The sequence below is a fragment of the Fonsecaea erecta genome (assembly GCF_001651985.1).
Source record: "Fonsecaea erecta strain CBS 125763 chromosome Unknown Scaff4, whole genome shotgun sequence".
In the NCBI taxonomy this organism is placed as follows: Eukaryota; Fungi; Ascomycota; class Eurotiomycetes; order Chaetothyriales; family Herpotrichiellaceae; genus Fonsecaea; species Fonsecaea erecta.
The window spans coordinates 2,823,627-2,849,281 of NW_017387247.1; the positions used below are offsets into that span (position 1 = coordinate 2,823,627).

At 53.8% G+C, this 25,655-nt stretch overlaps 10 protein-coding genes across 10 annotated transcripts; 6 read left to right on the forward strand and 4 right to left on the reverse strand.

Moving 5' to 3' along the window:
* Positions 1-50: 50 nt before the first annotated feature.
* On the reverse strand, positions 51-1,814 carry AYL99_05774 (6-phosphogluconate dehydrogenase (decarboxylating); the record flags this gene model as incomplete). Its single annotated transcript, XM_018837286.1, has 3 exons — positions 51-1,507; positions 1,583-1,670; positions 1,782-1,814. 3 exons carry the CDS (start codon positions 1,812-1,814, stop codon positions 51-53), a joined length of 1,578 nt encoding a protein of 525 aa, XP_018694139.1.
* A 397-nt stretch (positions 1,815-2,211) lies between these two features.
* AYL99_05775 (hypothetical protein) lies at positions 2,212-3,321 on the forward strand (the record flags this gene model as incomplete). The annotated part of the gene is made up of 2 exons (XM_018837287.1): positions 2,212-2,604; positions 2,671-3,321. 2 exons carry the CDS (start codon positions 2,212-2,214, stop codon positions 3,319-3,321), a joined length of 1,044 nt encoding a protein of 347 aa, XP_018694140.1.
* A 2,090-nt stretch (positions 3,322-5,411) lies between these two features.
* Positions 5,412-7,718, forward strand: AYL99_05776 (hypothetical protein; the record flags this gene model as incomplete). The annotated part of the gene is made up of 1 exon (XM_018837288.1): positions 5,412-7,718. One exon carries the CDS (start codon positions 5,412-5,414, stop codon positions 7,716-7,718), a length of 2,307 nt encoding a protein of 768 aa, XP_018694141.1.
* A 653-nt stretch (positions 7,719-8,371) lies between these two features.
* On the reverse strand, positions 8,372-8,794 carry AYL99_05777 (hypothetical protein; the record flags this gene model as incomplete). The annotated part of the gene is made up of 1 exon (XM_018837289.1): positions 8,372-8,794. The coding sequence occupies one exon, from the start codon at positions 8,792-8,794 to the stop codon at positions 8,372-8,374; it is 423 nt and encodes a 140-aa protein (XP_018694142.1).
* A 1,240-nt stretch (positions 8,795-10,034) lies between these two features.
* Positions 10,035-11,408, forward strand: AYL99_05778 (adenylosuccinate synthase; the record flags this gene model as incomplete). Its single annotated transcript, XM_018837290.1, has 1 exon — positions 10,035-11,408. The coding sequence occupies one exon, from the start codon at positions 10,035-10,037 to the stop codon at positions 11,406-11,408; it is 1,374 nt and encodes a 457-aa protein (XP_018694143.1).
* An 803-nt stretch (positions 11,409-12,211) lies between these two features.
* AYL99_05779 (hypothetical protein) lies at positions 12,212-12,851 on the reverse strand (the record flags this gene model as incomplete). Its single annotated transcript, XM_018837291.1, has 2 exons — positions 12,212-12,504; positions 12,611-12,851. 2 exons carry the CDS (start codon positions 12,849-12,851, stop codon positions 12,212-12,214), a joined length of 534 nt encoding a protein of 177 aa, XP_018694144.1.
* A 931-nt stretch (positions 12,852-13,782) lies between these two features.
* AYL99_05780 (hypothetical protein) lies at positions 13,783-14,743 on the forward strand (the record flags this gene model as incomplete). Its single annotated transcript, XM_018837292.1, has 2 exons — positions 13,783-13,822; positions 13,887-14,743. The coding sequence occupies 2 exons, from the start codon at positions 13,783-13,785 to the stop codon at positions 14,741-14,743; spliced, it is 897 nt and encodes a 298-aa protein (XP_018694145.1).
* A 738-nt stretch (positions 14,744-15,481) lies between these two features.
* Positions 15,482-16,855, reverse strand: AYL99_05781 (hypothetical protein; the record flags this gene model as incomplete). Its single annotated transcript, XM_018837293.1, has 1 exon — positions 15,482-16,855. The coding sequence occupies one exon, from the start codon at positions 16,853-16,855 to the stop codon at positions 15,482-15,484; it is 1,374 nt and encodes a 457-aa protein (XP_018694146.1).
* A 966-nt stretch (positions 16,856-17,821) lies between these two features.
* AYL99_05782 (hypothetical protein) lies at positions 17,822-19,158 on the forward strand (the record flags this gene model as incomplete). Its single annotated transcript, XM_018837294.1, has 4 exons — positions 17,822-18,264; positions 18,310-18,627; positions 18,681-18,949; positions 19,007-19,158. The coding sequence occupies 4 exons, from the start codon at positions 17,822-17,824 to the stop codon at positions 19,156-19,158; spliced, it is 1,182 nt and encodes a 393-aa protein (XP_018694147.1).
* A 775-nt stretch (positions 19,159-19,933) lies between these two features.
* Positions 19,934-24,117, forward strand: AYL99_05783 (hypothetical protein; the record flags this gene model as incomplete). Its single annotated transcript, XM_018837295.1, has 2 exons — positions 19,934-23,992; positions 24,052-24,117. 2 exons carry the CDS (start codon positions 19,934-19,936, stop codon positions 24,115-24,117), a joined length of 4,125 nt encoding a protein of 1,374 aa, XP_018694148.1.
* Between the last annotated feature and the right edge of the window lie 1,538 nt (positions 24,118-25,655).

Here is a 25,655-nt window from a genome sequence, read left to right on the forward strand (position 1 = left end):
TCCTTCTCGTCTCGTCTCGGAAGAACGAAAGAACCCTGCAAAGCTTTTGTTTACTTCGTCCCGTCCAACTTGTCGCCAAAGATGCCCCGGGGCGGCTTCCACTCGTAGTGGTGGGATCCCTTGAGCGGTTTCCCGGGCGCCTCGGACTTCAGGTCGAAGCTGTGCGCGCCGAAGTAGTCCAGCTCGGCCTCCATGAACTGCGTGGGCAGCTCGGTCGCGCCCGCGTACTTGACGTACTCGAGCGTGGCGGACAGGGCGGGGACGGGGGCGTCGGCGGCGACGGCCTTGAGGATCACGTTCTTGAGCGAAGCGAGGCACGTCGTCAGCTCGGTCGCGACGGCGTCCTGCGCGAGGAGCTCGTCGATGACGGATTCCGCGGGCGTGTCGGATGGCGCGGCGCCGGCCAACGCCCCGTCCAGCAGGTCCGCGATCGCGTCGCTCTGGATGATGCACCCGCCACGCCAGATCTGCAGGATCGCCCGGTAGTCCAGGTCCCAGCCCTGCTCGCGGTCCTGGGCGCGGATGATGCTCAGGCCCTGGACGAAGGCACACAGGAACGCCGCGTACAGCGAGAACTTGAGGTCCTCGAGGAAGGACGGGAGAGCCTTCTCGTGCGGGACCTCCAGCTTGATGGTCGCTGGCTGTGCGACGCCGCCCTTGAACGCCTTGTTGACGCGCTCCCGCTTGGCCGCGTCCGCCGAGGCGAGCCGGAACAGGTGTGCGCTGACGATGGTGGGCGAGGGGACGTGCAGACGGATCGTCTCCTCGCAGGTCCACACGCCCGTGCCCTCGGAGTTGTCGACGTCCTGGACGACCTTGTCCAAGACGCTGGCGAGCACGAACTTCCCCTCCCCGTCTTTGGTCCGGTTGATGTCCGCGCCGATGTTCACCAGGAAGTTGTCGCGGAGCGGACCGCTGGCATTCCACGACTCGAACGTGTCGGCAATCTTTTCATAGGGCATGTTCAAGCATTTGTTCATGATGAACCACACTTCGGCGATGGCCGACATCATGCCTTGCTCGATGCCGTTGTGGACCATCTTGACGTAATGCCCACTGCCCGCTGGGCCGATGCATGTTGTACAAGGGCGGCCTTGCTTGTCCTTGGCAGCCACTCGCTTGAGGAACGGAATGATCTTCTTCAAGGTCTCGGCATCGCCGCCGGGAGACATCGAGGGACCGTGTCTGGCGCTTTGGTACCCGCCGCTGACGCCGCAGCCGATGTAGTGGATACCATCCGGCTCGAGGGTCTTCTGTCGTCGCTCTGTGTTTCGCCAGTCTTCATTGGAGCAGTCGAGGATGATGTCGCCAGACTTCAGGTATGGACGGAGACTCTCAACGGTTTTGTCCCCCACAGAGCCGTGAGGGATGCTGAAGACGAAGAGCTTGGGTGAGTCCGGGGAAGATATGCTTTCGCATAGCTCTTTATAGTCTTTCTGGTGCACAATTCGGTCGCTAGCATGGATGTGCTCTGCGTGCTCTTGTAGTTGTTTAACGTTCTCTTCACCTGTTCAAATGGAGTCAGCCCAAATGGCCGTAGCCCAGGCAGGAAGGCCCATGGGGTCAGTGCGGAAGCTCATACTTGGATCGTAGTAGTGCACTTCGACTCCATGCTCGGCATACAACAACGACATCATGCCGCCCATGCTCCCCACGCCGATCATGCCAAGCTGTATCCGTCGGTCAGCTTGCGTGGCTTCTCGAGGCCTTGGTTCGTGTAGAATTCGTATCGAATTCGTGGGGAATGAGTTATTAACAGCCTGCCTTGGCTCATCACGTACCTTCTTGAACTCTGGGGCGTCCTCTTGGCCCATGGTGGCTGTTTGCTCGTCCCCCTGGGCTCACTAGAATCGGTACCCGTGCACGGTCAGGACGACACTGTTGGTTACCTAGGTATGAGGCGTGACGATGAAGCAGTCTAGCATTAGCCCACGAGCAATAAGTTACGCAAGGAATGGCAAGCCGGGGAGATGCATGTGTTCGAGATGGAAGTGAAGTATTTCTTCCCTCATGTATATTGACGTCATCTTGACACAATGTGTTGGTGGATGTTGTATTTCCGGAATCCATTTCGACAACCGCCCGATTGGAAAAAGTGACGAAATCTGCGTGGCACCTTGATTTATATAGTCAGAGGCACAGATCATCTGTACGCAAGGGCCAGGAAGTTCGAAGCTAAAGGGAAACTCGGTAACCTTCATTTAATGCAGCATGGCGGATTTCAAGGGGAGGACGATTCCAATATGTTATGCCTCGTGCTCCATAGGCCACGACGGTTCTAAGCACACTCTCCCGGCCAAGCTGAAGACTCTTGCCACGGCTGGATTCGACGCCATTGAGCTCTCAATGCCCGACATCCTCGCGTATGGTCAAGAGATCTCGGAGAGCAAGGCAGAGATTGATCCAAAGGATTACGAAACACTCCGATCAGTCGCCGCAGAGATTAGAAAACTGTGCGAAAAGCAAGGCCTGAAGGTCTTGATGTTGCAGCCCTTTGCGAACTTCGAGGGCTGGCCCAAAGGCAGCGAGGAAAGAAAAGATGCCTTCAACAGAGCCCGAGGGTGGATGAGCATAATGGAGGCAGCTGGGACAGATATGCTTCAGGTGCGTAAGCCTTGCAATGATCTTGACGTGCAGGGGAACATATGGCAGTCTTAACCACGCAAACAGATTGGCTCATCCGACGCCGAGGGCATCTCCTCTCGTTTTGAGGACCTGGCTTCCGACCTGGCTGAGCTTGCAGATATTTTTGCCGGGAACGGGTTTCGGATTGCATACGAAAACTGGTGCTGGGCCACTCACGCGCCGGCGTGGAAGGACGTCTGGGAAATCGTGAAAAAGGCCAATCGACCCAATCTGGGCCTGTGCCTCGACACGTTCCAAAGCGCAGGGGGAGAATGGGGCAGCCCAACGACGAAATCTGGACGCATCGAAGACGTCAGCACAGAAGAGTTGGACAAGAGATGGAAGAGCAGCTGTGAAGAGCTCTCGAAGACAGTCCCTTCCGAGAAGATATTCTTGCTGCAGATCTCAGACGCATACAAGATGGAGCCGCCGTTGGATGACAGAGCAGATGACAGCGGGTTGAGACCGAGGGGTCAGTGGAGCCACGATTATCGACCGCTGCCATACGACGGTGGGTACTTGCCCGTGGAAGATTTCACCAGGGCTGTGTTCAAGACCGGGTTTAGAAGTTGGGTGTCAGTGGAAATATTCGATGGTAAGGGACCACAGAAGTATGGGGACGACATGGGACCTTTTGCGAAGAAGGCTTTTGAATCGGTGCACACCTTGTTGAAGCAGGTCGAAGATGTGGATTGATCGATTGTCAATTGTTTACCTCGTACCAGGGAGGGCCATGATCATCGCAACAACTAGACCGGTTTCAATCCAGCACAGGGTGTCTGGGCCCAGAATCGGGGTACTGCTTCAAACGGAAGTATCCGTCGCAACACGAGCCAGCCATGCTTCTGTTGATCGGTTGGGTCGAGCCCGGCTGTATCGGTAACAGGTTGCCAGACATTGTACAGTAGACCAGGCGAGGGTAGCAGGTACCTGGACAAAAAGTACGTAGCTGGTAGTGAAATGACTCAGACCAGTCGAAAAGCAGCCTTGTAACACCTTCCGTGCTCTTCGGCCTTGGCTTTTGGCTGCATGCTGCCCATGTGAGAGGCAAACACAGAAGTTGCAAAGCCGCCGAAAGGGTCACTGGCATGCAATATTCTAAGCTGTACAACCTCAACGTGAACGTATTTTTGGCTTCAATGGGTCCCCAACACGGCGCACGCGGGAGGAATCAAATAGCTGTCCTCAGCTGACACCAGACCCGCCGTATTGCAAAAAGGAACTGTAAGAAGTGCTGGGACGCATCAAAGGGCAGGGACTGGTGGATGATGTGCTGCGCACTCGTGAAGGCGATGTGGATTCGGCAATCTGCGTTTGTGATGGGTTGCAAGTGAGATGTCTCCCTTCCCACATGTTAGGCCATCCTTGGGTAGGACACACGCTCAAGTCCTCGACCCGGGTCTTCCCATTGAGGCAGGGCGATACTGATTGATACTGGGAGGTGTACCTCGTACTTGGGGCCCTATTTCCAGGTTCGAAGTCGAAAGTCGGGTCCCTGTCCCTATGTCTCAGACTGGCCCCCAATTCCGTCCAGAAGGCAGATTGTTGCACAAGGGCGGCCACAGGCACGTCCATCAGCGAGAGATCGGCCTCTACAACCTCCGTGCGGAGGGGACATGTGGTTCGTGGTCATGCCGCGAGGGTGCTGATAGCCGTCAAGAGACGCGTTCAATAGGCATCTCAGCGCGTCAGGTTGGGAGTGGGAGTGAGATTGACCGTGGGCGGAGATTGACACTGATATCAAGCTTGGCTTGGCACTTGATAAAGGAGCAACAGTCGGTTGCAATTTCCGAACCTTGGATCAAATTTCCTCGCCCACAAAAGCTGCCGGGCTTTCGTCGCCAGTTCCAGGATGCACGTTCGTCCTTGTGCCCAATGACGCCTTGTCGTCGGAGTGATACGTAGTGGTACGTCGTTTCAGCCTGCTATCGCGTCATTTCAGCCGCGTTCGCTCTGTGGCCGATGCCGCTTGCTGTGTGGCACAGCACCCCTCTTGCACAGCCGGGGTTTATACCAGATACCCTGGTCTCTTCCATCCGTGGACGTTCGACGAGCACTTCTTCTCCTTTGCTCGGCGTCAGAGTCAGCACATGTCCGGATCGGGCAGTCAGTGATCTTCATTGTCATCATTTGTTCTTGTTTACCTCCTTAGGGAGGTACCTGCATCGGGTACCAAGTCGACCGACTCCTTGTTGACTTTGAATAGGACGGGAGATCGTCATTGCAAAGAAGATCTTCTGCAAGGGGCGTTGAGAAACAAACATTCTTGGCTTCTTTCCGGATCGACCGTGACTTCGACAGGCGCCCGGCGCCCTTGGAGATGCCCAATCCAAGCCCTGCATCTTGATCTGAAGCTTCCCAAGTGGCTTTTTCTGGCGGCCTTGGTCGGCCCATGTTATACGAATATGGTTTTGCGAGGAACTGTGAGCCAGTCTCCACTCCTCTCGCCACTGCACAACCACAACACCTAAACACCCTGCAAGGTTTATGATGATATTAAGGTACGATGCTACGGATGTATCTCCTAGGCAAGAGAGACATGACTAAGTTATACCAACGGTAAGTCGGCGCCGATGCGCGAGGCCAGAAGCATATCGCGATGCTTTCCCCTGGCACGGCAGCCCCCATTTGGATCATGGACACCACTTTATAGTCTTGTATCCCTTCCTTCAGCTTCTTCCTCAGCTATTTGCTTGGATTGTGTCACGACTGGGCCTGACTTTCTCACTGCCCGTGCACTCGTTTTCCTTTTTCCATGACATGCACCGTTCGCTATATTGCCCATCATGAGTCCCAGAAACATTATCAATAGCTTGAGGTTAAGCATTCCCTCCACTACGACGACGACAACAACAACTCGCAGCGACGACACGGTCAAAAATCCTGTCGACATGGAGAAAGTTCCCCCTTCAAATGGACCTCCCCCCGGACTTCCCGGGCCTCCTGGACCACCAGGTGGTTGGCTGTGTACGCGCATGTCGAGACAACAAGAGATCCTCTTCAACTTAATGGTGGCATTCCTTCAACTGATTCCTCAATCCACCTTGACGACAGTTTTCCCAGTCAGCCGAGACCTCGCTCAGTCATTTACCATAACGAACCCTTCGGTACTGCCATGGCTTGTCGCTGCGTACGCACTGTCCTTCGGAACTTTCATTCTGATAGGAGGGCGACTTGGTGACATATTTGGCCATAAGACCATGGTAGTGATTGGCTATTGCTTCCTCAGTCTCTGGAGTGTCGTCGCCGGGTTAAGTCACTATGTTGGTTATGAATTGTTCTTCGTGGCGCGCGGTTTCCAGGGTCTCGGTGCCAGCCTGATGGTGCCAAATGGCCTCGCACTCCTGGGCCGGACCTATCCTCCTGGGTCCAAAAAGAAGATCATCTCCTTCACTCTCTTCGGACTATGTGCACCGGTCGGGGCCTACCTGGGGATGATCTTTGGAGCTCTGTTCACCAGGTTCGCAACCTGGTGGTGGAGCTTCTACACCCTCGCCATCGTATCGTCTTTTCTCGCCGTGGCCGCATCCGTCATCCTGGTCGCTCCGCCACCGACGCCAAAGCAGATGCTCCCAGTCAAGGAGAAATTGCGGGATATGGACTGGCTTGGGGCTGTCACGGGTGTGGGTGGCCTGGTCTGCGTCCAAGTCTCTCTCGTCTCTGCCCCTGCCTCAGGGTGGAGTACTCAGTACATCTTCATGTTGTTGATCATCGGCATCATGCTCATTGCCTTTTTTGTCATCACGGAACTCAAGATCGCCGAACAACCACTGGTACCTTTCAAAGTGCTCAAGGCGGATGTCGGGTTTGTCCTGGGCGCTGTGGCTTGTGGATGGGCCACGTTCGGAATCTGGACGTGGTTTCTATGGAGATATCTCCTTGGGATCAAGCATGTTCAACCTCTTGAGGCAGCACTGCAAGTTCTGCCCATCGTACCTGTCGCTCTGATCGCTTCAGTGTTGACCGCATGGATGATGCGGAAATGTCGCCCTTCCTGGACTCTATTCTGGGCTTTGGTGGCTTTCACCTTCGGACCACTCCTTCTGGCCGTCGACTCCGACATCGACAAGACGATATACTGGAGCTGGACATTTGCCAGCCTCGTGGTCATGCCTTTTGGCATGGACATGTCCTTCCCCGCTGCAACATTGATCATGTCCAATTTCTTCCCTCCTCAACAACAAGGTGTCGCGGCCAGCCTCATCAGTACGGTGGTCAACTACTCCATTTCTCTCGGTCTTGGTCTTGCCTCTACCGTCGAAGTTCACGTGAATAATAATGGACTTGATCCGCTTGCCGGGATTCGTGGAGGTTGGCTCATGGGCGTTGGTCTCGGTGGCTTGGGCATCATCATCTCGGTCGTCTTCGTCGTCAGATCTGTTCTTCATCCGCCTCCACAGGGACCAATGGGACCACCAGCGCCGTCTACCTCGGATGCGGCCCTGCAATTGACCGCTCCGAGACCTGACAATGAGCGGAAGGCGTCGCAAGCTGCCACCATCTCAAGTCTAGCGACCACAATGGTTCCTGACAGCGCCACACATCTGAGCCTCAAACTGAACGAGATCGAGCCGTTCAACTTCGAGAACATGCCAGGGTCGACATCCACGTCCGCGCTTACCTCCCCGCAGTCCCCATCGTTCAGCACATCGCCCAACCTCATCTCCAGCTTTCCGCTTCCTGCATCACCCAAGCCTAAGGTCAACATGCTCCGCCGGATATCAAGGGACGCCAGCAAGTTGAAACATTCCGGCAAGGACAATGCTGCGAATTTGCATTCACGTACGAACTCGCAAACCCTCCTTGCCGCGAGCACCGCGCAATCTCCTATATCTGCATTCCCGATGCCGGCGGAACTAGATCCGGTTTATCGCGTTCGCGGCAGCTTCGAAAGTGAGTCCAGTGGTGAGCCGCGAGCACAGCGCTGGGAGCCCTCTGGCCGCCAAGATGGCAGTGCCAGAAGGCCGAGTCAGCCATCGGAACACGGATTTCCCTATACCTCCACCACTGGGCTCGGCCTGCGAGATCCCGATGGGTTCGAGTACGACGCCAGACCTGTGATGCCCAAGGGAATGGTGGGCGAGAGATTCTAAGGCTGTCGACAACTTCACGTCTCTTTTGTTCTTTCTTTCACGACCCTCTTTAGCTGAAGCTACGATTTCGGATGGGATTTTTTTTCTATGTGGTATTTGTCGACCAGACGGGCGTTACGGATAATATCACCGGCGTTGACGGGTCTGAAAAACTGCCCTTCAAAACGGAAGAAGGGGGTGGGTGTACAGGAATTAGAAAAAGGGGGACCAGAACATGAGAACGACGCACGGGATCTCCGGGAGTTGGGATAGACGTGGATGTTTTATTGTTTCTTCTTCTGAGAGGCACTCCACCTCGTCCAACCTAGGGAGGATTTTGCAACATGATGCATTGACATGGACTAACTATATGGAAGCAGCCCCAAACGCGGGTATGAATGGATGATACTACCCTCCAACTATTTTTCTATCACTGGCAATGATAATAATTCAACGAGGAATTCGTCGTGTCCCATTCCTTGAACTTTTTCTTTCTTGCTTGGAAAACATGATGTATAATGTGAGATCTGTCACCATCTATCAGAACGTCAAACCCTCTTTTTCCCGTCCCCTGCCTGGCTTCCCATCGTTCTTTGCAAGCTGGCCCTCAAGCTCATCGCTCCATCCAAGTATCAACTCTCCATATTTTGAGTTGCTTGATCTGCCCTGCCTGCTCACCAGCTGTGTCGGGGACTCCGCCTCACATTTCTGACGTGCTCCCACGGCGCCCTTCCCCTCCTTCTCTCCTCCTGGTCCCTCTCCCTCGCCTTCTGTTCGTCCACACACTTGCCACGAAACTCCCGCAGACGCGCTATCTCTCTCTGTTCGGCCTCCATCTGCGCATCCAGCTGCAGCACCTGCTCGCGCAGCGCCTGGCGTCGCTTGCGTAGGGATTCGTACGTTGCCTTCGCTTCCGCCACGCGGTCGCTGGCGTGGGCGATTTTGCGATAGAGGTCTTCGTCGCGGACGTCCTGGAGGATGATGCCGTGGATATGGAATCGGCCGCGCGGAGCTTGTCTGTGGTGATGGTGGTGGTGGTCTCCTCGACTGGGTCGGCACAGGTAGATTCCGGAAGCAAGTCTGGTGAAGACGTCCATGGTTGTGGAATGGAGTTTGGAGGACTGAGTAGTTGCGAGGAGTTTGAAATGCCTTCAGCACAGCCGCAAGGTGCTTTTGATCAAGAGGTTGTGGCAGGGTTTTGGATGGTAGAGCTGCTGTTTAGCTGAGGTGGCTGTTTGTGGATGAAGAAAGATGTGAACTCTCGGTACGAGTGTGCTGGTTATATGTATGTCCTGTCCATCAGCGACACTGCTTTGGTAGCCCAACCCACGATGTTCTGTGATTGCTTCCATTTCCAGCTGACAGCAGGGAAGAAGCTGTTCCATCCATTGTGCTGCGAGACACTCTTCCTCAAGACAAAGCTGGCTGACGGGAGCTGGAATATGTACATCAAGGATAGGGAAAAGCAACAAAGGTGAACGGGAGAAGACATTTAGATCTCATCCTGGAACATCAATTGTCAATCGTCAGAGTAAGCAGCACTGCAGGGCGTGTCTCGGGGTCGGGGGTGGGACTGAGACACGACATCATACTCATCCTCTTCGTGCAGTGATTGCAGAAAACCTGGCCTTATCTTGAACTGAAACAGATCGCGGGTATGTAATGCAGGTACCAGGCTCTGAAGTGAGATTGTGTTTGGACAGTTCTGAACACTCAAACTAGGACCTCTTTCAACAAGCGGAACATTTCGGAAGGGCATCCACTATAAGGACCCGGATCTGAGGACGTGACCGGTTGGGAGTGAAGCGATAGATTCTCTTTGGATGGAGCACGAGGTAATAAACAAGAAGCGAACAAATTGGAAGCAGACATGACGGTGAGATGCAGCAGATTTGCTTTTTGCTTTTTTCTTTCATGCGGCGGCTGGCGAGTACTGTACGAGGTACTGTAGGCCTAGTGAGCCGCAGCTGGGCAAACACCCCCACCACTACTACCACCACCAAACGGCCTTTGCAGTCAATGCCTGTTCCGAAGAATCTTTTTGCTCAAACCCCGAACCCCACCATGCGCGAAAATCTGTGAGTCAATCGGCAACCTCTTGTTTGCTGCGGCATCGCAACATGTCTTTGTATTTCGAGGTCAGAAAGATTTTGCAATGACAGAGATATCGACCTGAAAGTCAATGCAGCCGCCTTCTCGTCCATAATCCCAAGGCCAAAAGCAAATCTCAACTCATTCTCCCCTCACTTGTCTCGCGCCCTCTTACTCCGATTTCGGTCTGCAGTCCCTTCACTACTCCTCCCTCAATTGTCCATCCATTCCATACCTTTGTCAGTCATGCCAGTCACTCTCGTGCTGGGCTCCCAATGGGGCGACGAGGGCAAAGGCAAGCTTGTCGACATCCTCGCTACCTCTGCTGATCTCGTCTGCCGTGCGGCTGGGGGCAACAATGCGGGCCATACCATTGTGGTCAACGATGTGACGTATGACTTCCACATCCTCCCCTCTGGACTCATCAACCCTTCCTGCAGAGTCAATCTCATCGGCACTGGCTGTGTCGTGCACATCCCCAGCTTCTTCAAAGAACTCAAAGCGCTAGAAGAGAAGGGACTCGTGGGCGTGCGGGAGCGCATTCTGATCTCAGACCGTGCTCATGTGTGCTTTGACCTACACGGTGTCGTAGACGGCATCTCTGAAGACAAATTCAAGAATGTTGATGGCGGAAAGGGCATGATCGGCACTACTCGCAAGGGTATTGGACCATGCTACAGCGACAAAGTTGCCCGCCGTGGAGTGACTTTTTGGATGCTCGTGAACGAACAACAGCGCTGGGAGAGGCGCCTACGGGACCTGGAAGCCAGCTACCGCAAATTGTACGGCGACGCAGCACTGGATGGGTACAGCCTGGAAGAGGAGATCCAAAAGCTGCGCGGATATCGGGAAGAGCTTCAGCAGTACGTCGTCGATCAGACACCCTTACTGGCGCAGGCGGTCGGAACCAAGGGGATTGCCACGGCGAGCTTGAACGGCGCTGGGGCTCGTCAGCCTAACATCTTGATTGAGGGTGCCAATGCACTCCTCCTCGACGTCGATCACGGCACATATCCTTACGTCACGTCGAGCAACACCGGCCTCGGCGGTGTCTTCACTGGTCTTGCAGGTCTCTCTCCCCAATCCCTCTCAGCGCCCGGGAGCAACATAGTCGGAGTTGTGAAAGCATATACTAGCCGCGTCGGCGCTGGCCCCTTCCCTACGGAGCTCAACGCCGAAATCTCCCCCAAGGACGCTGAGTACGGCGAGCGTCTACAACAGGTCGGCCGTGAATGGGGTGTCACGACGGGCCGTAAACGGCGCTGTGGCTGGTTCGACCTCGTCCTGGTCAAGTACTCGGCGGCCGTGAACTGCTACACACAACTTAACCTGACGAAGCTCGACGTCCTCGACGGCTTTGAGGAAATTCGCGTGGCGACCGCGTACAAGGTGAATGGCCAGACCCTGCCTAGCTTCCCCGCGGATCTAGATGTCCTGGAAGAGATGGAGATCGAATACAAGACCTTCAAGGGGTGGATGACGCAGACGACGGGCTGCAAGAAATTCGAAGACCTGCCGGCACCGGCCCGGGAGTATGTCGAATTCATCGAGCGCGCGGTCGGCGTACCGATTAAATGGATCGGCACTGGTCCGAAGAGGGAGGACATGTGTTTCCGCTAAAGGCATGCCCCGGTGGCAGGAAGGATTTCAGGATAGGACTGGGACAGGGACGACGCAACTGTAAATACCTGGGAAAATGCGCCTTTGGCTTTCGGATGTGATGATCCCAGAAACCAAAGAAAAGGTGGGAGGCTTATTGTCTTCCAATATATTATGGAGGAAATAAATGGCTTCCAGCGCAGCACTGACCCCTCAAGAAGCAAGAGGGACGATCGAAAACGACGAAAAGAGTTGAGAAAAAAAAGAAATTATAGACCTGTACATTTGCCTTCTGAAGTGGGCTACCTGGATCTCCTTGATAGAAGCGCGCGAGAGAGTGAGAGAGAACAGAAGAAGAGTCAGAAAAAAAGTGGCTTTTTGTTATCAACAAAAGGAGGCTCTGGCCAGCATGCCATACTACTGTCATGTGATGTTCTGTCCATTCCATCCCATTATCTAGGCAATGCATCTATTGTATGATGCTCATTTTCAAAAAACCGGGTCCTTTCGATTCTCACCCTCCTCCCGCCCGTGGAGATTTCAGGGGAAATATGGAGCCCAGATGCTGACGGAAAAACACACAAAGCTCAAGTTCGAGAGTCGACCAAAGAAGAGTGTTCCCGTCTTGACCCACGCCACAGCATTGTGCCACGCAGCTCGTGGTAGTTTCTGCAACATGACGGACAAGAATTCCTCGTTATGTCTCCCAAAGTAGTGTTGACGAGGATGTGACATCAATGGACACAAAATAACCCCTGGCCATTTCTCTGTTCTTCTTTCTACCCGTGGGAAGGGGAGTCGCTGCCCAAACCCCAAGGCTCTGTTTACAGAACCGCAACGACACCAGCAATGGCGATGACGGCGGCGGCAAAACTTCCCACTTGCTTGGCGTCCGCGGCGGCATTGCCGGTCGCTGATGCGCCCCCTGCCGAATTGGTCCCTGTCGCCGTGGCGCTGGCAAGACCGGTCGAGACAGGGGCGCCGGTGGTAGCGGTGGTGACGATGGTGGTGGTACAGCTGCAGTCGGTGTTGTAGACGGCGGTGGTGTAGACGAACGTGCCGGAGTTGGACGTGGTGTGACTTCCTGACTTTGAAGAGGACGATGCCGTGTATGGAGCTGTGCAGAAAGGCACCATGTCAGTAACCTAACCAACTAACCCATCAAGAATGGTCTGTCTGTCTTTCCCAAGTTTGATCCCTTCTGTGTGGGGGCTTCTACGTACCGACTGATGAACCCGCCGCCGAGCAAGTCGAGATGAAGGCGGATTGTGCGACCGACACGGCACTGCCACTGCACATGCTCGCGATTGCCTTTTGCACGTCGGTTGCCTCGTCACCACAAATCGACGACAGGTCGCCCGGTTGGTCTTTTGTGTTGACTGCGCTGAGAAGACATGCTGGAGGGATATCTGCGAGGACGCGGACGGCGAGAGTAACAAACGCAAGCAACAGTGAGGACTTCATGGTGAATTGCGGCTCTGGTCTCTGATCAAAGGACTTGGATCGGCTTCGTTCGTCGGGGTGGGTGTGGATTGGTTTTGACGCGTGGTGGTACGAGCTGCCGGGTGGTGGTTTCGCAGAGAGGTTCGAACGTTCAAAAGTCGCTGAACGAGTGGCAGAATAGTTAAACAAGGGGTATCATGAAAAGAGCGACTGAGAAAGAAGGGGAATATTGGCACCGCTGCTGGGAGGTTAGTACATAACAAGTCGGAAGGGAGTGGAAAGAAGTGAGTGAGTGAATAATGGAAGACGTTGGGTGTTTGGCTGCGAGAAAGAAATGGATAAAAGAAACGAACGGGCCCCCTTTGCAGATCCAAGTCCGGGGATAGCGTCCGGACGCGCATTGGGACAAGGGGGCCCCAAACGGCTTAGGGCATGTGGCCTGCACGTGAGCGCTCGGAGGACGGAGTAATGTATCTCCAGTTCCGCGGATCTCACAGTCCCCTTCTCCGGTTATCAAACCAACGAACGCCGACGCCGAGACACGTTCAAAAGAGCTGTTTGCAATATTAATCCATCACAGGTCGAGAATTCTGGCTTCTCTCGAAAGCTCGCCGATTTACTGCCCTTCGGCGAAGAATCCACCGTCATCCTCGAGATCTGGACCCATCTGCGATAGTTGGAAACCTGGGGTCGGGCCTTGTTTCGCCAGCGAGATATGACGGATGTTATCCACTTGCCCAGCTGACGGACTATTGTTGATAAGAAGCCTCGTTTCACATTGTACTATTGCAATGATATAGATTCACATCAAGGTCGGGCTTTCACGCAGATCTATCGACAGGTAGGAAAACAAGACTGAGCGAGCATATGAGCTTCGCCCGCGATATTACCTATTCCTCAATATCACCCCGGAGCACAACGTGAGCGAGGTATCTTGCTTCCTGTAGCGGCCATGGAGTCCCATGTTCAACGCCTTGTTGATCAGACCTGGGGTAAGAACACTACACACAAGCGATCTCGCGTTGTCTTCTTGTTCTTGCTCTTTCCTTTCCCCAGACATTGACACCGCGGAATTCCCAGAAAAGTTCCAGAAATGCGACGGCTCGCAACGCCTCCTGATCGCCATCTCCGGCATCCCAGGCAGCGGGAAAACCACCCTCGCGGCGTCCGTCTGTGCGGGCCTGAACAAAACCCACCACAACGACCTGAACAGGCGCTTCCCCAATAGCCCCAGCCGCTCGAGCCCGGATATCGCCTTTGTCGTGCCGCTCGACGGCTACCACTTGACCCGCAAGCAGCTCAGCGAGATGCCCAACGCCGAGGAAGCCATCTTCCGCCGCGGCGCCGCCTTCACCTTCGACTCCCACAGCTACCTTAAGCTGGTCGAGCAGGTGCGCAAACCGATCAGCCCGGAGACGTCCACCATCTACGCACCCAGCTTCGACCACGCCGTCAAGGACCCTGTGGCGAACGACATCGCCATATCACCCACGGCGCGCATCATCCTCTTTGAGGGTCTGTACACGGCCCTGGACGAGCCCGGGTGGCGAGATGCCCACGAGTTGATGGACGAGACGTGGTTCGTGGACGTGGACATTCCCACGGCAACGCAGCGGGTCGCGAAACGGAACTTCGCCGCCGGTATCTCGAGCTCCTTCGAAGAGAGCCTCGATCGCACGGAGAAAAGCGACATGAGGAACGCCCAGGAGGTCCTGGAGAAGAGGTTACCCGTGCAGGAGATCGTACCCAGCGTCGAGGACGAGAGCTGGCGGAGTGAGGAGGTCCGGAACGTGGACGGCCAGTTACAGGGGGAGGAGGAGGATCGCGAAAAGGACGAGGAGGAGATAAGGAGAGAGCGGATGACCAGGATGGACAGCATTGCAATGCTGGCGGCGGATGGGGTTGGCATGTGAAGGAAGCATCCACACTCGCAAAGCAAGCAGTTCCTGGAGGGTGGTGGTGGTCAAATCTTGCGCGATGTACACGAAGGGCGGAGATCAATTCGTCGAGTTTGGCACAGGGGCACAAAGGGGGGAAGGTCGTTGAGGAGGATCTCTTCACTGTAGACTGTTGCGCAGCCTGGCTCATCTCTGTATGGTGTGTATGTTGGCACGCGAGATTCCCCCATGCCTTCTGGGACGACCGAGCGATCGGGCTACAGCACATACAAGAAATCGGACAGTCTGAAATCAGAAAGAGGTTGCCCCATTGCATTTTGTTCTGCTTTCGCATGCGCAGAGCACCACAACTTTTGTCCAGAAATACATGATTTATTAAGCAGCATGCGCCGGTCCAGCCATGGCATAATCCTGCAAATTCATTTCGGTCCCAGTGAGTCAATCCAATCGTCAGCCTCCTCGGCGAGTCAAATCCGATGGCTGCCATTGGTTCGTGTCCCTGATCTTCAGCCGTCTCTTTTCCGTACCGTAACATACATCCAACAAGTTCTTCCAGCAGTCGAAAACGACAACATTTCCGCTCGCTCCTGACAGTGCGACAGCTTCAATTAGAAAAATGTCTGCAGTATCTGTCCACAACGAAGGACATCCTGCTTTCCCTGGTAAAAGCCGCTTCCCACGACCGTCGTTGAATTCCTGGTCATTTGTGTTCCCAGGGGCGCGCTCTCTGGATTGAGCCATTCCTCAAGCATATCACCTGACCAAATCGAAGGGAGTCCCTCTCACAATATCTGGCGACAATCCAACGGCGGCCCACAACTCCTCGGGAATCTCTTGCCTGCTCTGCATTCGATCGAGAATAGTTCCGAGCATTTCCAATTCGACGACCCTCTCGTTTATCCTTGGAGGGTCGCTCTGATTCGACAACTCAGACGTCAGAGTGTTCCACATATCGGACCTTCTAGGACGAGCAGAAGCATCTCTTCGCAGCCTTCCGTGTCTGGCACGTATCATCCGGGCATCCTCCTCAGTGATGCCAGTGGGGAGATCCAAATCGCACGAGTCGTCCCCACCTATCTCACCAAAGCTAGTCGTCGTAGTCGTTGCCTGGGACGATTGGTTCGAGCCGCTCCTTGAGTTTGACCGCGACGATAAGAAGGAAGTCGCCGTGCTTGAAGGGCCTGTTGTCAGTGTGTCCAAGAGAGTTCCCCAATTTTCCTCCACAGGCCCATCAGACATCGGGCTGGGACTACGCAAGCGGTCCCCAAGTCCGTCGACCCTGGGTCTCGACTCCCCCAGTGGGCGGGGCGAAATATGATTGACACGTCGCAAGGCTGGATACAGACTTTCTGGGGGAGGGGTGCTCGTTGCAGGGCCTCCAGGGCTTCGGTCCAATCCCAGAGGTTGTGGAGTAGCGCGGTATTCGTTTTCGGTTTCCTCGTCCTCCAGATCAATGCTGGGGCGGTGAACTGAGAAAGACCAGGGCGGTCTTCTGCTCCCGGACGGGCTGGGGACTCTTGCCAGGCGAGCATGAGAAAATCGAGGGGGCCGGGAGGGTTCCGACTCAGATTGGGATGTTGCACCCATTTCAAATCTCAAGCCCGACTCTCGTAACGGGCGCGGAAGGAGTTGACGGGCGGCTTCCTCATCTTCGGCGTTGAGTATCTCGACGACATCAAACGTAACTGGGTCGATTCGTAATTCTCCATCTGGCTCGACATCTGGTCGTCTCAAGGATGGCACGTCCATATCGCCCCGGCGTTGTGTTTCGGTATTGGCTAAGCCCATCGCCATCCGGTGTAGCTCCATCAGATGGACGCGCTGCCTCAGTCTGATCGAGTTCATGCGCTCCGGCTCCGGTTGTGGATTAGGAGCCTGACGCAACATCTCGAGTTGGGACTGTGATGGAGAAGTGAAGTTGTTTGCTTCCTCGGCAGCCTCACGACGACGGCGACGTCGTTCCTCTACCTCTTCTCGTATTCGTTCGATGGCAGCGCGACGACTAGCGTTAGATCGGCCTGGTCGGACAGTGGACTCGCGCCGAATACTCGATCGTCGTGCGGCCGCGATCAGATCGAGTTTTGCCGCGGATTGCTCGGCGGCAACCTCGTCAGGTTCTTGGAACATACTACAGAGAGCATATTGGTTAGCGAAATGGGCTTGCCGGCGATGGATCTGGAGAAACGATAATGCTGACACGGCGCACGCGCAGGCGCGGCCAGATGGCAAAGGGGTGGGGTGCGGGAGAAAAAGGAAGGAAAACTGAGGGCAAACTCACGGCAAACCCATGATTGTCGCAATCAGCCGTGTACCAGTTGTAGAGGTAGAGTAAGGTCAACGATGAGAGAGGAGAGTCGAAACAAGCAACAACAAAGAAATGAGGTGCAACAAACAATAGAAAGGAGTGGAGAAGTGGATGAGATGGACAAGTCGTAGAGTGGATTTGAGATGGATTGTTTTGCGAGTATTCGTGGTGGGTGATGAGGAGGAGAATAGAAGTGAGCGAGCGCATCCGGGGGCCAAGGGATGCGCGGAGTAGCGTAGCTGCCAGTGAATAATTCATTAGTGAGACAGACTGAACGAGGCAACGCAATCCCTAAGCGAGTGGCTGGGCGAGCCTAGTGTTGTCCCTTCAGGCGGATAAGGCCCAGAGTCGCCAGAGTACTTAGGCTCACCAGGCACCGGAGGCGGCTGTGCGTCAACAGCGCATTATGCAGGACTTGGCACACGGGTATGTTTGAGGTGCACGTCTCCTGAACCTTCATCTTTGGTGTCTCTTGCTTCTGTTATTCTCGAGCGAGGGCCATTTGTCTTACTTGTTTGATTCCTGTTGACAATACTGTCACCGGTTCTCTCCATGACAAAGAAAGACAAACTGATGCCTGCGCTTACGCCAACCTCAGGCAAGCCGGGTCGTCGCAGAGGTTCCCTCGTATTCGCATTGAACTCGCTTCAAGGTCAATTGCGGTGGGCTTTGTAGTGTACGAGGCACAACGTTTTCCTCAAACAAGCTATTGTGTCTCTTGGTCCTCGCACCCATATCGTTTCCATCTTCTTGCTTCTCTGTGTCTTTCCTGCATTTCTGTCCCACCAATGGATCCAAAATGGTTTCCTCCCCCAGATCGTCCGTTCCAGCCTGGGGATCTCAGCGTGATCGGAGCAGGAATCATTGGCATCACTACCTTGTTGTTGCCACGAGCACAGCTTCGCAAGATAATCCCCATCTCCCTGATTTTCTGTATTATTTCGAACCTGCGACGGCACACCGCCAGAAGACCCGAAGAGGACTATCTCAATGCCGTCAATGTCTGCCTGATCTTGTTTCGATGCATCGATTTTGCAGTGTTGCATGACGCCGAGCAGACATTCCACCGAGTGAAATCAGATGGGACAATAGAGAACGCGGAGCACATCGAAAAGATGACTATCTGGCAAAAGTTCTGCTGGAGTTTACACCTTTTTACGACAATGCGTGGAATTGGTTGGAATTGGCGCGTCAAGAATGTTGACGAAGTCCCCAGAGACATCTCACGCAGGTGCAGAGTCACATCTTAGTAGCTCGACTCATCTAATTGAAGCAGTCGATTCATTCTAGAGCAGGCTGTCGGAGCCTCATACTCCCTCCTCTACATCGATATTAACCAGTGGTGTATGCACCGGACTCGCTGGGGAGATGGAGCCACACCTGGTCCGGATCTCTTCATGATCCCACTCTGGCAACAGGTTCTTCTGGGATGGTCTTGTGCCTTCCACAGTGGATTTTCACTGGCCTTCAGCTACTACCTGGGAGCGGCGATCGCTGTCGGTTCTGGGCTTTCTACGCCTCAATCGTGGCCTCCGATCTTCGGCTCGTTCATCAAAAAAGGCTACACCTTGAGGAACATATGGGGTTATTGTTGGTGAGTGGGATTCCCATGTTGAATGACCAATATCCTCTTATCACTTCTCAAAGGCATCAATTTCTCCGTCGGATATTTGAGAATGTAAACCGCCGTCTTCTGCAGCTGTTGAGCGTCAAAACCGGTACCCTGGCCTCACGGTATTTGCAGTTATATAATGCATTCTTTCTGTCAGCTCTTATTCATCATGCTGGTGCCCTCAATTGTCCCTACTCTTCCCTTGGTTGGTGCCAATTCTACTTCTTCGTGATCCAGCCGGTTGCAATCACAGCTGAAGACATTGTCGTATATCTGGGGAAAAAGGCGGCCGTGAAGGACACATGTAGGTGTTTGTGTCCACTTCGTGTCAATTGCAGAACACAAATTTGACGTTGTGCAGGGAAAACGAGAACCCTCGGGTACATTTGGGTCGTCTGTTTCTTGAGTTATTCCCTGCGATATGCAGCCAAAGGCATTCTGGCTGCTGGGCTGGGCGGTGTCAAACATCCTGTTGTGGATAAATTTAGCATCGCGGACCGTTTGTTGGGATAGGGAGTCATGTCTCGATCGAGGTGACAGTGGTGGGTGACAAGGTGTGCTGGCAGTTTGCGCCACATGGCGATCTGTAACTTGTTGGTGAAGGGGCACCAGGGGATCTTCTCTCCTCAATTGACCATGTTGCAGTAAACAATCCACTCTAGAAACGGTAATCAGATCAGCGGTCAGAGATGACTGCAGAGAAGACTTGCATAACACAACGGTGACCGCCACTCGGGGGGATGTTCAGTTTCTGTACCTAGATAGACGAGGCGGGTACTTGTGGGAAGAAAGTCGCGTGCTGCGATTACAATTGACGCGTCCCTGAACGTAAAGTGGAGGTTCTCGGTACGATAGGGTAGTTAGCGGCCGCGGATCGCCCTGCAACCTGCAACACACACTTGCAAGCGAGGGCTAAGGCCGACCTCATCTGGCAGCCCGATCCAATCTCGTGCCTTCCGCATTGATGGACCTGTTTGTTTGATGTTCAATGTCTTCATTTCAAGGCTCTTTGGTGACTGCCTACGATCAACTTGTCCGCCACAGAGTCACTGCCAGAGCATTACTCTGCCGAACGAGCCAGCGGTCATTCTCCTACCACCCTTGATGCCGCAGCCACAAGTTGCAGTCCAAAACCATTGCCCGGCATCCTGCGTTGGCTGTTCTACCAGCTACCAATCACTTATTCTCGCCAACCAGACTGCAGTTGGACCGACAGACAATGCAAGAGGGCAAGGCGGCCTTGCCCTTTTAGCTTCTCCCTGCTTTTCTTATTGCCCTCGAAATCAAGATGCCTGCTCGTACCGCCGAACTTCCAGATGATGTCTCGACGACTAGAGCAGTCGAAGGCTTGGGCCTCAGGGTCAGCAAAACGCCCAAGCCTCCTTCCAGCCCGACCAAGAGAGAGGAGAGAGAGAAGACCAAGGCGCAGGATGTGGCCGAGCTAAAAGACTATCAACTGGGTGATTGCTTGGGTAAAGGTGCTTTTGGCTCTGTTTACCGAGCGTTGAATTGGGGCACGGGGGAGACAGTTGCTGTGAAGCAGATAAAGCTCGCGGATTTACCCAAAAGTGAATTGAGGGTCATCATGTTGGAGATTGACCTGTTGAAGAATCTTGATCACCCCAATATTGTCAAATACAATGGATTCGTCAAGACCCCCGAAACTCTCAACATCATCCTGGAATACTGTGAGAACGGATCCCTACACTCGATCTCCAAGAATTTTGGTCGATTTCCCGAGAATCTGGTGGCGCTCTATATGTCCCAGGTGCTACAGGGTTTGGTCTATCTGCACGATCAGGGCGTCATACACCGCGATATCAAGGGTGCCAACATTCTTACCACAAAGCAAGGTCTGGTCAAGCTTGCAGATTTTGGGGTGGCAAGCCGTACCACGGGACTGCACGAATCCAGCGTGGTAGGAACTCCCTACTGGATGGCTCCTGAAGTGATCGAGTTGACAGGCGCAACAACCGCTTCGGATATTTGGAGTCTGGGCTGCACAGTGATCGAATTGCTCGACGGAAAACCGCCCTATCACAACCTCCAGCCGATGCCTGCTTTGTTCCGCATTGTCAATGATGACCATCCGCCCTTACCACAAGGTGCATCACCTGCTGTTCTGGACTTCTTGATGCAATGTTTTCAAAAAGACCCGAATCTGAGAGTATCGGCGAAGAAGCTACTGAAACATCCGTGGATCGTGAATGCAAGAAGGACCAACTCAGACCGACCGAAGAATTCCACGGAATATGATGAGGCGATAAAGAGTGTCCAGGAATGGAACGAAGCTCTTAAAGATTCTCCAAATGGCAGCTCGATCAGAAAGAACTCGAATGCTTCGACTGCCAGTCCAATACCTGTGGCAAGGGACATGCTTCGTCCCACCAAATCTCATGTGAGATCCCCAATTCCCCTCAATAAGGATGTCAACACAACCAGGTTCCGCTCACTTGAAGACGAGGACAACTGGGACGATGACTTCGCAACGGCTATTTCACCAAGCACTTTCCAATTACCACATCTGAGACCTCACGATAACTTTGGAGGCATGTTGTCTTCTGAAAGGTTGAAAGCGTTCGCCTCAATGGAGAGTGCACTGGGAAAGGAAAATGAGACAATGGACGATAAAGATTCGACCTTAAAAGCTCCTTCGCTGGCCGAAGCAGACGCGAATAAAACTGTTCGACTGGCATCCACTGCGCCAGCAAAGAGGCCAGAGATGCGTCACGCGAGGCACAAATCTGAAGTGCCTCTCAAACCAAAGGCAAAGCCGGCGCCGATGCCTCGCAAAGCTTCATTGCCTTCCGCTCGACAGACAACAAATCTTTCCAAAAGCAAACCACCGCAGCCAAAAATACAACAAGACGAACCCCCAACACGACGCTACCGAGAGAGTTCCGTCGAGGATTTTTCCGACATTGTCCAAGGGAACGAACTTGCCTTGGATACCAAACTTGGATTGATGCGGTTGCAGAGTGAGGCACCTTCCAAGATTCTAGATTCGCCCAGCGTTACCGATCTGATGCAGAGTATGAGACCGCCCAAGTCAGGGGGCAGTCTCAAGAGGCATGCAGCCCCCAGAAACAAACTCTCCATGCGAAGGACACGATCTTCTATCGAGATCCAACGTTTTGCCGAAAGCGAGCAAGACGAGGACTTTTCCGACGTCTTCGCACAGACACCAGCAGTCTTCGAGAGAGCTGAGAGCGAAGATGGCTCTGAGCTCATGCTACACTCGAAAATCTCAAACCTATCATGGCTTCCAGATGCTGACGATGAAGACGACCCCTTTGCACAACTGGAAGAAGGGCTCCCAGAAGTTGACCTGGAGTCAAACATCGCCCGAGACAAGCACGCACGATTACGGACAGACGTAGAGGTTCTCGTGGGACAGTTGAAAGTTATGCAGGACGACGATGCACTGTTACAGATCTCCGAGGACTTGATGAATTTCTTCGACCTCTTCTCGGACACAAAAAGCGTCATTATCAGCGCGCATGGCCTTTTACCGATCCTGGAGATTCTGGAAGACTGTATGCGACTAGATATTGTGCTCAATCTGCTCAAGATTGTCAATGCCATCATTTTCAACGATGAAGAGGTCCAGGAGAACCTATGTTTCGTCGGAGGAATCCCAAAGATCAACAAATTCGCCTCAAAGAAATTTCCTCGGGAGATACGCCTTGAAGCTGCGGCTTTCGTCCGGCAAATGTATCAAACGTCCACCCTCATCCTCCAGATGTTTGTTAGTGCTGGGGGTTTGACAGTTCTGGTTGACTTTCTTGAGGACGACTATGACGACGACCGGGAATTGGTGCTGATTGGAGTCAATGGTATCTGGAGTGTCTTTGAACTGCAGGGCTCGACTCCAAAGAACGATTTCTGCAGAATCTTATCTCGGAATTCGGTTTTAGAGCCGCTGTCCCTTGTCCTGAACCGGGTCCTGATGGAGCCTTCGGATTCTGGCGACCAGAAGGAACTTGCAGACTTGTGTGAAGGACGGATCGCCAGCATCTTCTTTGTCTTCTCGCAAGCGGAGAATTATGTCAAGGAGCTGGTCGCCGAACGAACAGTTCTACACCGAGTCCTGAAGAATCTCAAGCGGATGGCGCCAGCACACCAGGTCACAATGTTGAAATTCATCAAGAACTTATCCATGTTGTCGACCACGTTGGATGCGCTCCACAATTCGAATGCCATTGACGTTTTATCTGAACTCCTCAGCAATAGCATGAGCAAGCCGCATTTTAGGGAGATGTCAAATCAGATACTGAACACCATATACAACCTGTGCCGTCTATCGAAGAGACGTCAAGAAGATGCGGCACTCGTCGGGATCATTCCGATTCTCATCAAAATCGTCAAGCAGGAGAAGACGCCGGTTAAAGAGTTTGCGCTACCCATTCTCTGTGACATGGCCCACTCTACCAGGGCTGCTCGCCGGGAGCTTTGGCAAAACAAAGGTCTGGCTTTCTATGTCTCGTTGCTGTCGGATCCCTATTGGCAAGTGACAGCTTTGGATGCAATCTTCACGTGGCTGCAAGAAGAAACCGCCCGAGTCGAAGATCATTTGTTGGAGAATCAGAATTTCATCTCTGCGATCGTGGCTGCGCTGACGAGCAGCAAATCAACCTCATTCGAAAACCTTCTCGAGCCTCTTCAAAAGTTGCTTCGGCTATCACCCCCTCTCGCCGCGTCCATGGCGAGAAGCTCGCAGGTTTTCGATACCTTGGGCCAAAAGTTGGGTCACAACAAACCCGCGATCCGTCTCAACCTACTTCGTATCATCGGCAGCATCTGCGACTCAACAGAAGAAGGCTTTTTCCTCCTCGACCAGTACGGTCTTTACGACGTGATCCGAGAACTTTCGTATTCGGACTCTGCGGTGCTTGTCCGCAGCATGGCGAGCGAGCTCATCCGATCATGCGAGGAGACTGACAATGTGAGCATCAAAAGTGGGCAGGGCGGCGGTTCTGCAACAAACGGTGCTCGACGAAAGCATCCAGGCTTCCAACGCCGCACTAGCTCCACGACTCCACCTCATCTCCTCGACCGCCAGATGAGCATGCCCACGTCCCCTCAGTTAGGCCGTTCTGAGCGGGCGAACATGAACATGTATGATCCTCCAGTCGCACAAACGCCGCGCCGGCAGCGTAATGGTGTATATGTCAATGGTACGAGCGTGATGCGGCCTGCGAGTCGCGATGGATCGACGTACGTGCGCGAGAATTCCCCAGCCTTCGTCATGCCTGGCCTCACGCGGGCAAACACTGCCAGTGTTGTGACGGAGATGACGGTGAATAAGAGCAGGCTTCCTCGGCAGTCGACGGCATCGACAGGGATGGTAGGACCTCATCGTCTGTCGCGACAAAGCACCCGAGAGAGCATTGTTGGATCAGCTAGGGCGTCAGCGGAGAAAGACTCGAGTTCGACCACGACCACGACGAGAACATATCAAGGGCAAAGTAGTGGTGGAAGCACACCCGTCACATCGACACCCGTGTCAGAGCAAAGGGCAAGAAGAGAGGCCAGGCATGCACATTCTAGCAGCATAAGCCACAGTCGAAACCCAAACGGCAATGCCAGCGTGGCAAGCTCACGACCTGGTTCTGGCCAAAGCCAGGGTCAGGGACCTGGGCAAGGTCAGGTTGAGGTGACGGTGGCGAGGAGGACGACCGCTAGAAGACACGGGACGTTGGACGATCGGTGGGGTTAGAAGCCTCGCTGAGGATGGCATGCGAATCTTGGGCCTGTGCAGTTGGGCGGCGGTCTGTTTTGACGAGCCACGAAGAACGAGGACAATAGAAGATACACACATGGAGTGTGGGTCAATGATCAGGGTTGTACTTCGTACATACAGAACCAATAATGGGGAAAACGCGAAGCCGACGAAGCCGAGCTCCTGATGGCTACTTCGGTACTCCGTACAGACCAGGCGTATGAGATGGTGGAGGAGAGATGGGCTGGTTAGGACAGCAAGCATAAGAGCAATCCTAGTACTCTTTTTCCCCAGCTCGCCCCGTCTTAGAGTTTGGGTTCTACATTGGGGCCCCATGTGCTCGGACATCTCGCCGGCATGGAAGGGAGGAGGAGAAGGGGAGCCCGTAGCCTCGTTGTGACCGGACCGGCATCCAAGTGCCATGCCATGCCCAATCCATCCCATTCCATTCCATCCCCGGGAGAGCGAGGCTGTGGAGCCCCTGACAGACGCATGGGCCAACTTGACGCCGGACGTGCAGCCAGATCTACGGTACGAGGTATTGGGTGGTTGGGTGGCTATATAACTCTTTTTGGGTTGGATGTACGATACCCGCGTAGTAGATAGGGCCGAGTTCCACGAGGTACAGTGGTACTACCTACTCACCTATGTACATTCTGTATCAACCAACTATTCCGAGTAGAGCCAGCCGCGCTGCTGCACGGTGTCGTTGTAGTTCCCGCAGCACGTTGTCGTGCCCTTCTCCTCGTGGTCCACCACATATGTCCAATTGTTCTCACGCTCCCTCTACGACCAACCATACTCGTAGACTCCTACAGAATCAGATCAGCTCGTCGCAGAACCACCAGCCAGTACGAGGTACATTTCTCGATGGCCCCTTTACGAATGGATTCTCCGGTCATCCCCCATGTCCTTGCTGAAAGAGAAGTGTGGGCTGTGGACTGTGTACATAGGGTAGAGCAGGGGGGACAGGAACAAAGAAACACTAAACTATTACTATTCAGTGGTATTTATTGATTGTACCGAGCAAAATTCCGAGGACATTGATGATTACTGTGAGTTGAGCTTGCTTGCATCTGGCATCTACCTACCTTCGTACTCGTCGTGGCCCTTTCTCCCTTTTCTTCCCTCCTGCTTCTTGGCTCGGGTTAGAAAACTCACCTCAAAAGCAAGGCCCAGAACTCTCAAGACTAGACAAGACAGAGAGACAGGAGTGGACTTTGGGGACTCCGCTCTTTCTCTGTTCAACTAGCTAGCTCCCTTTCGTATCCCTATTCCCCCACCAACA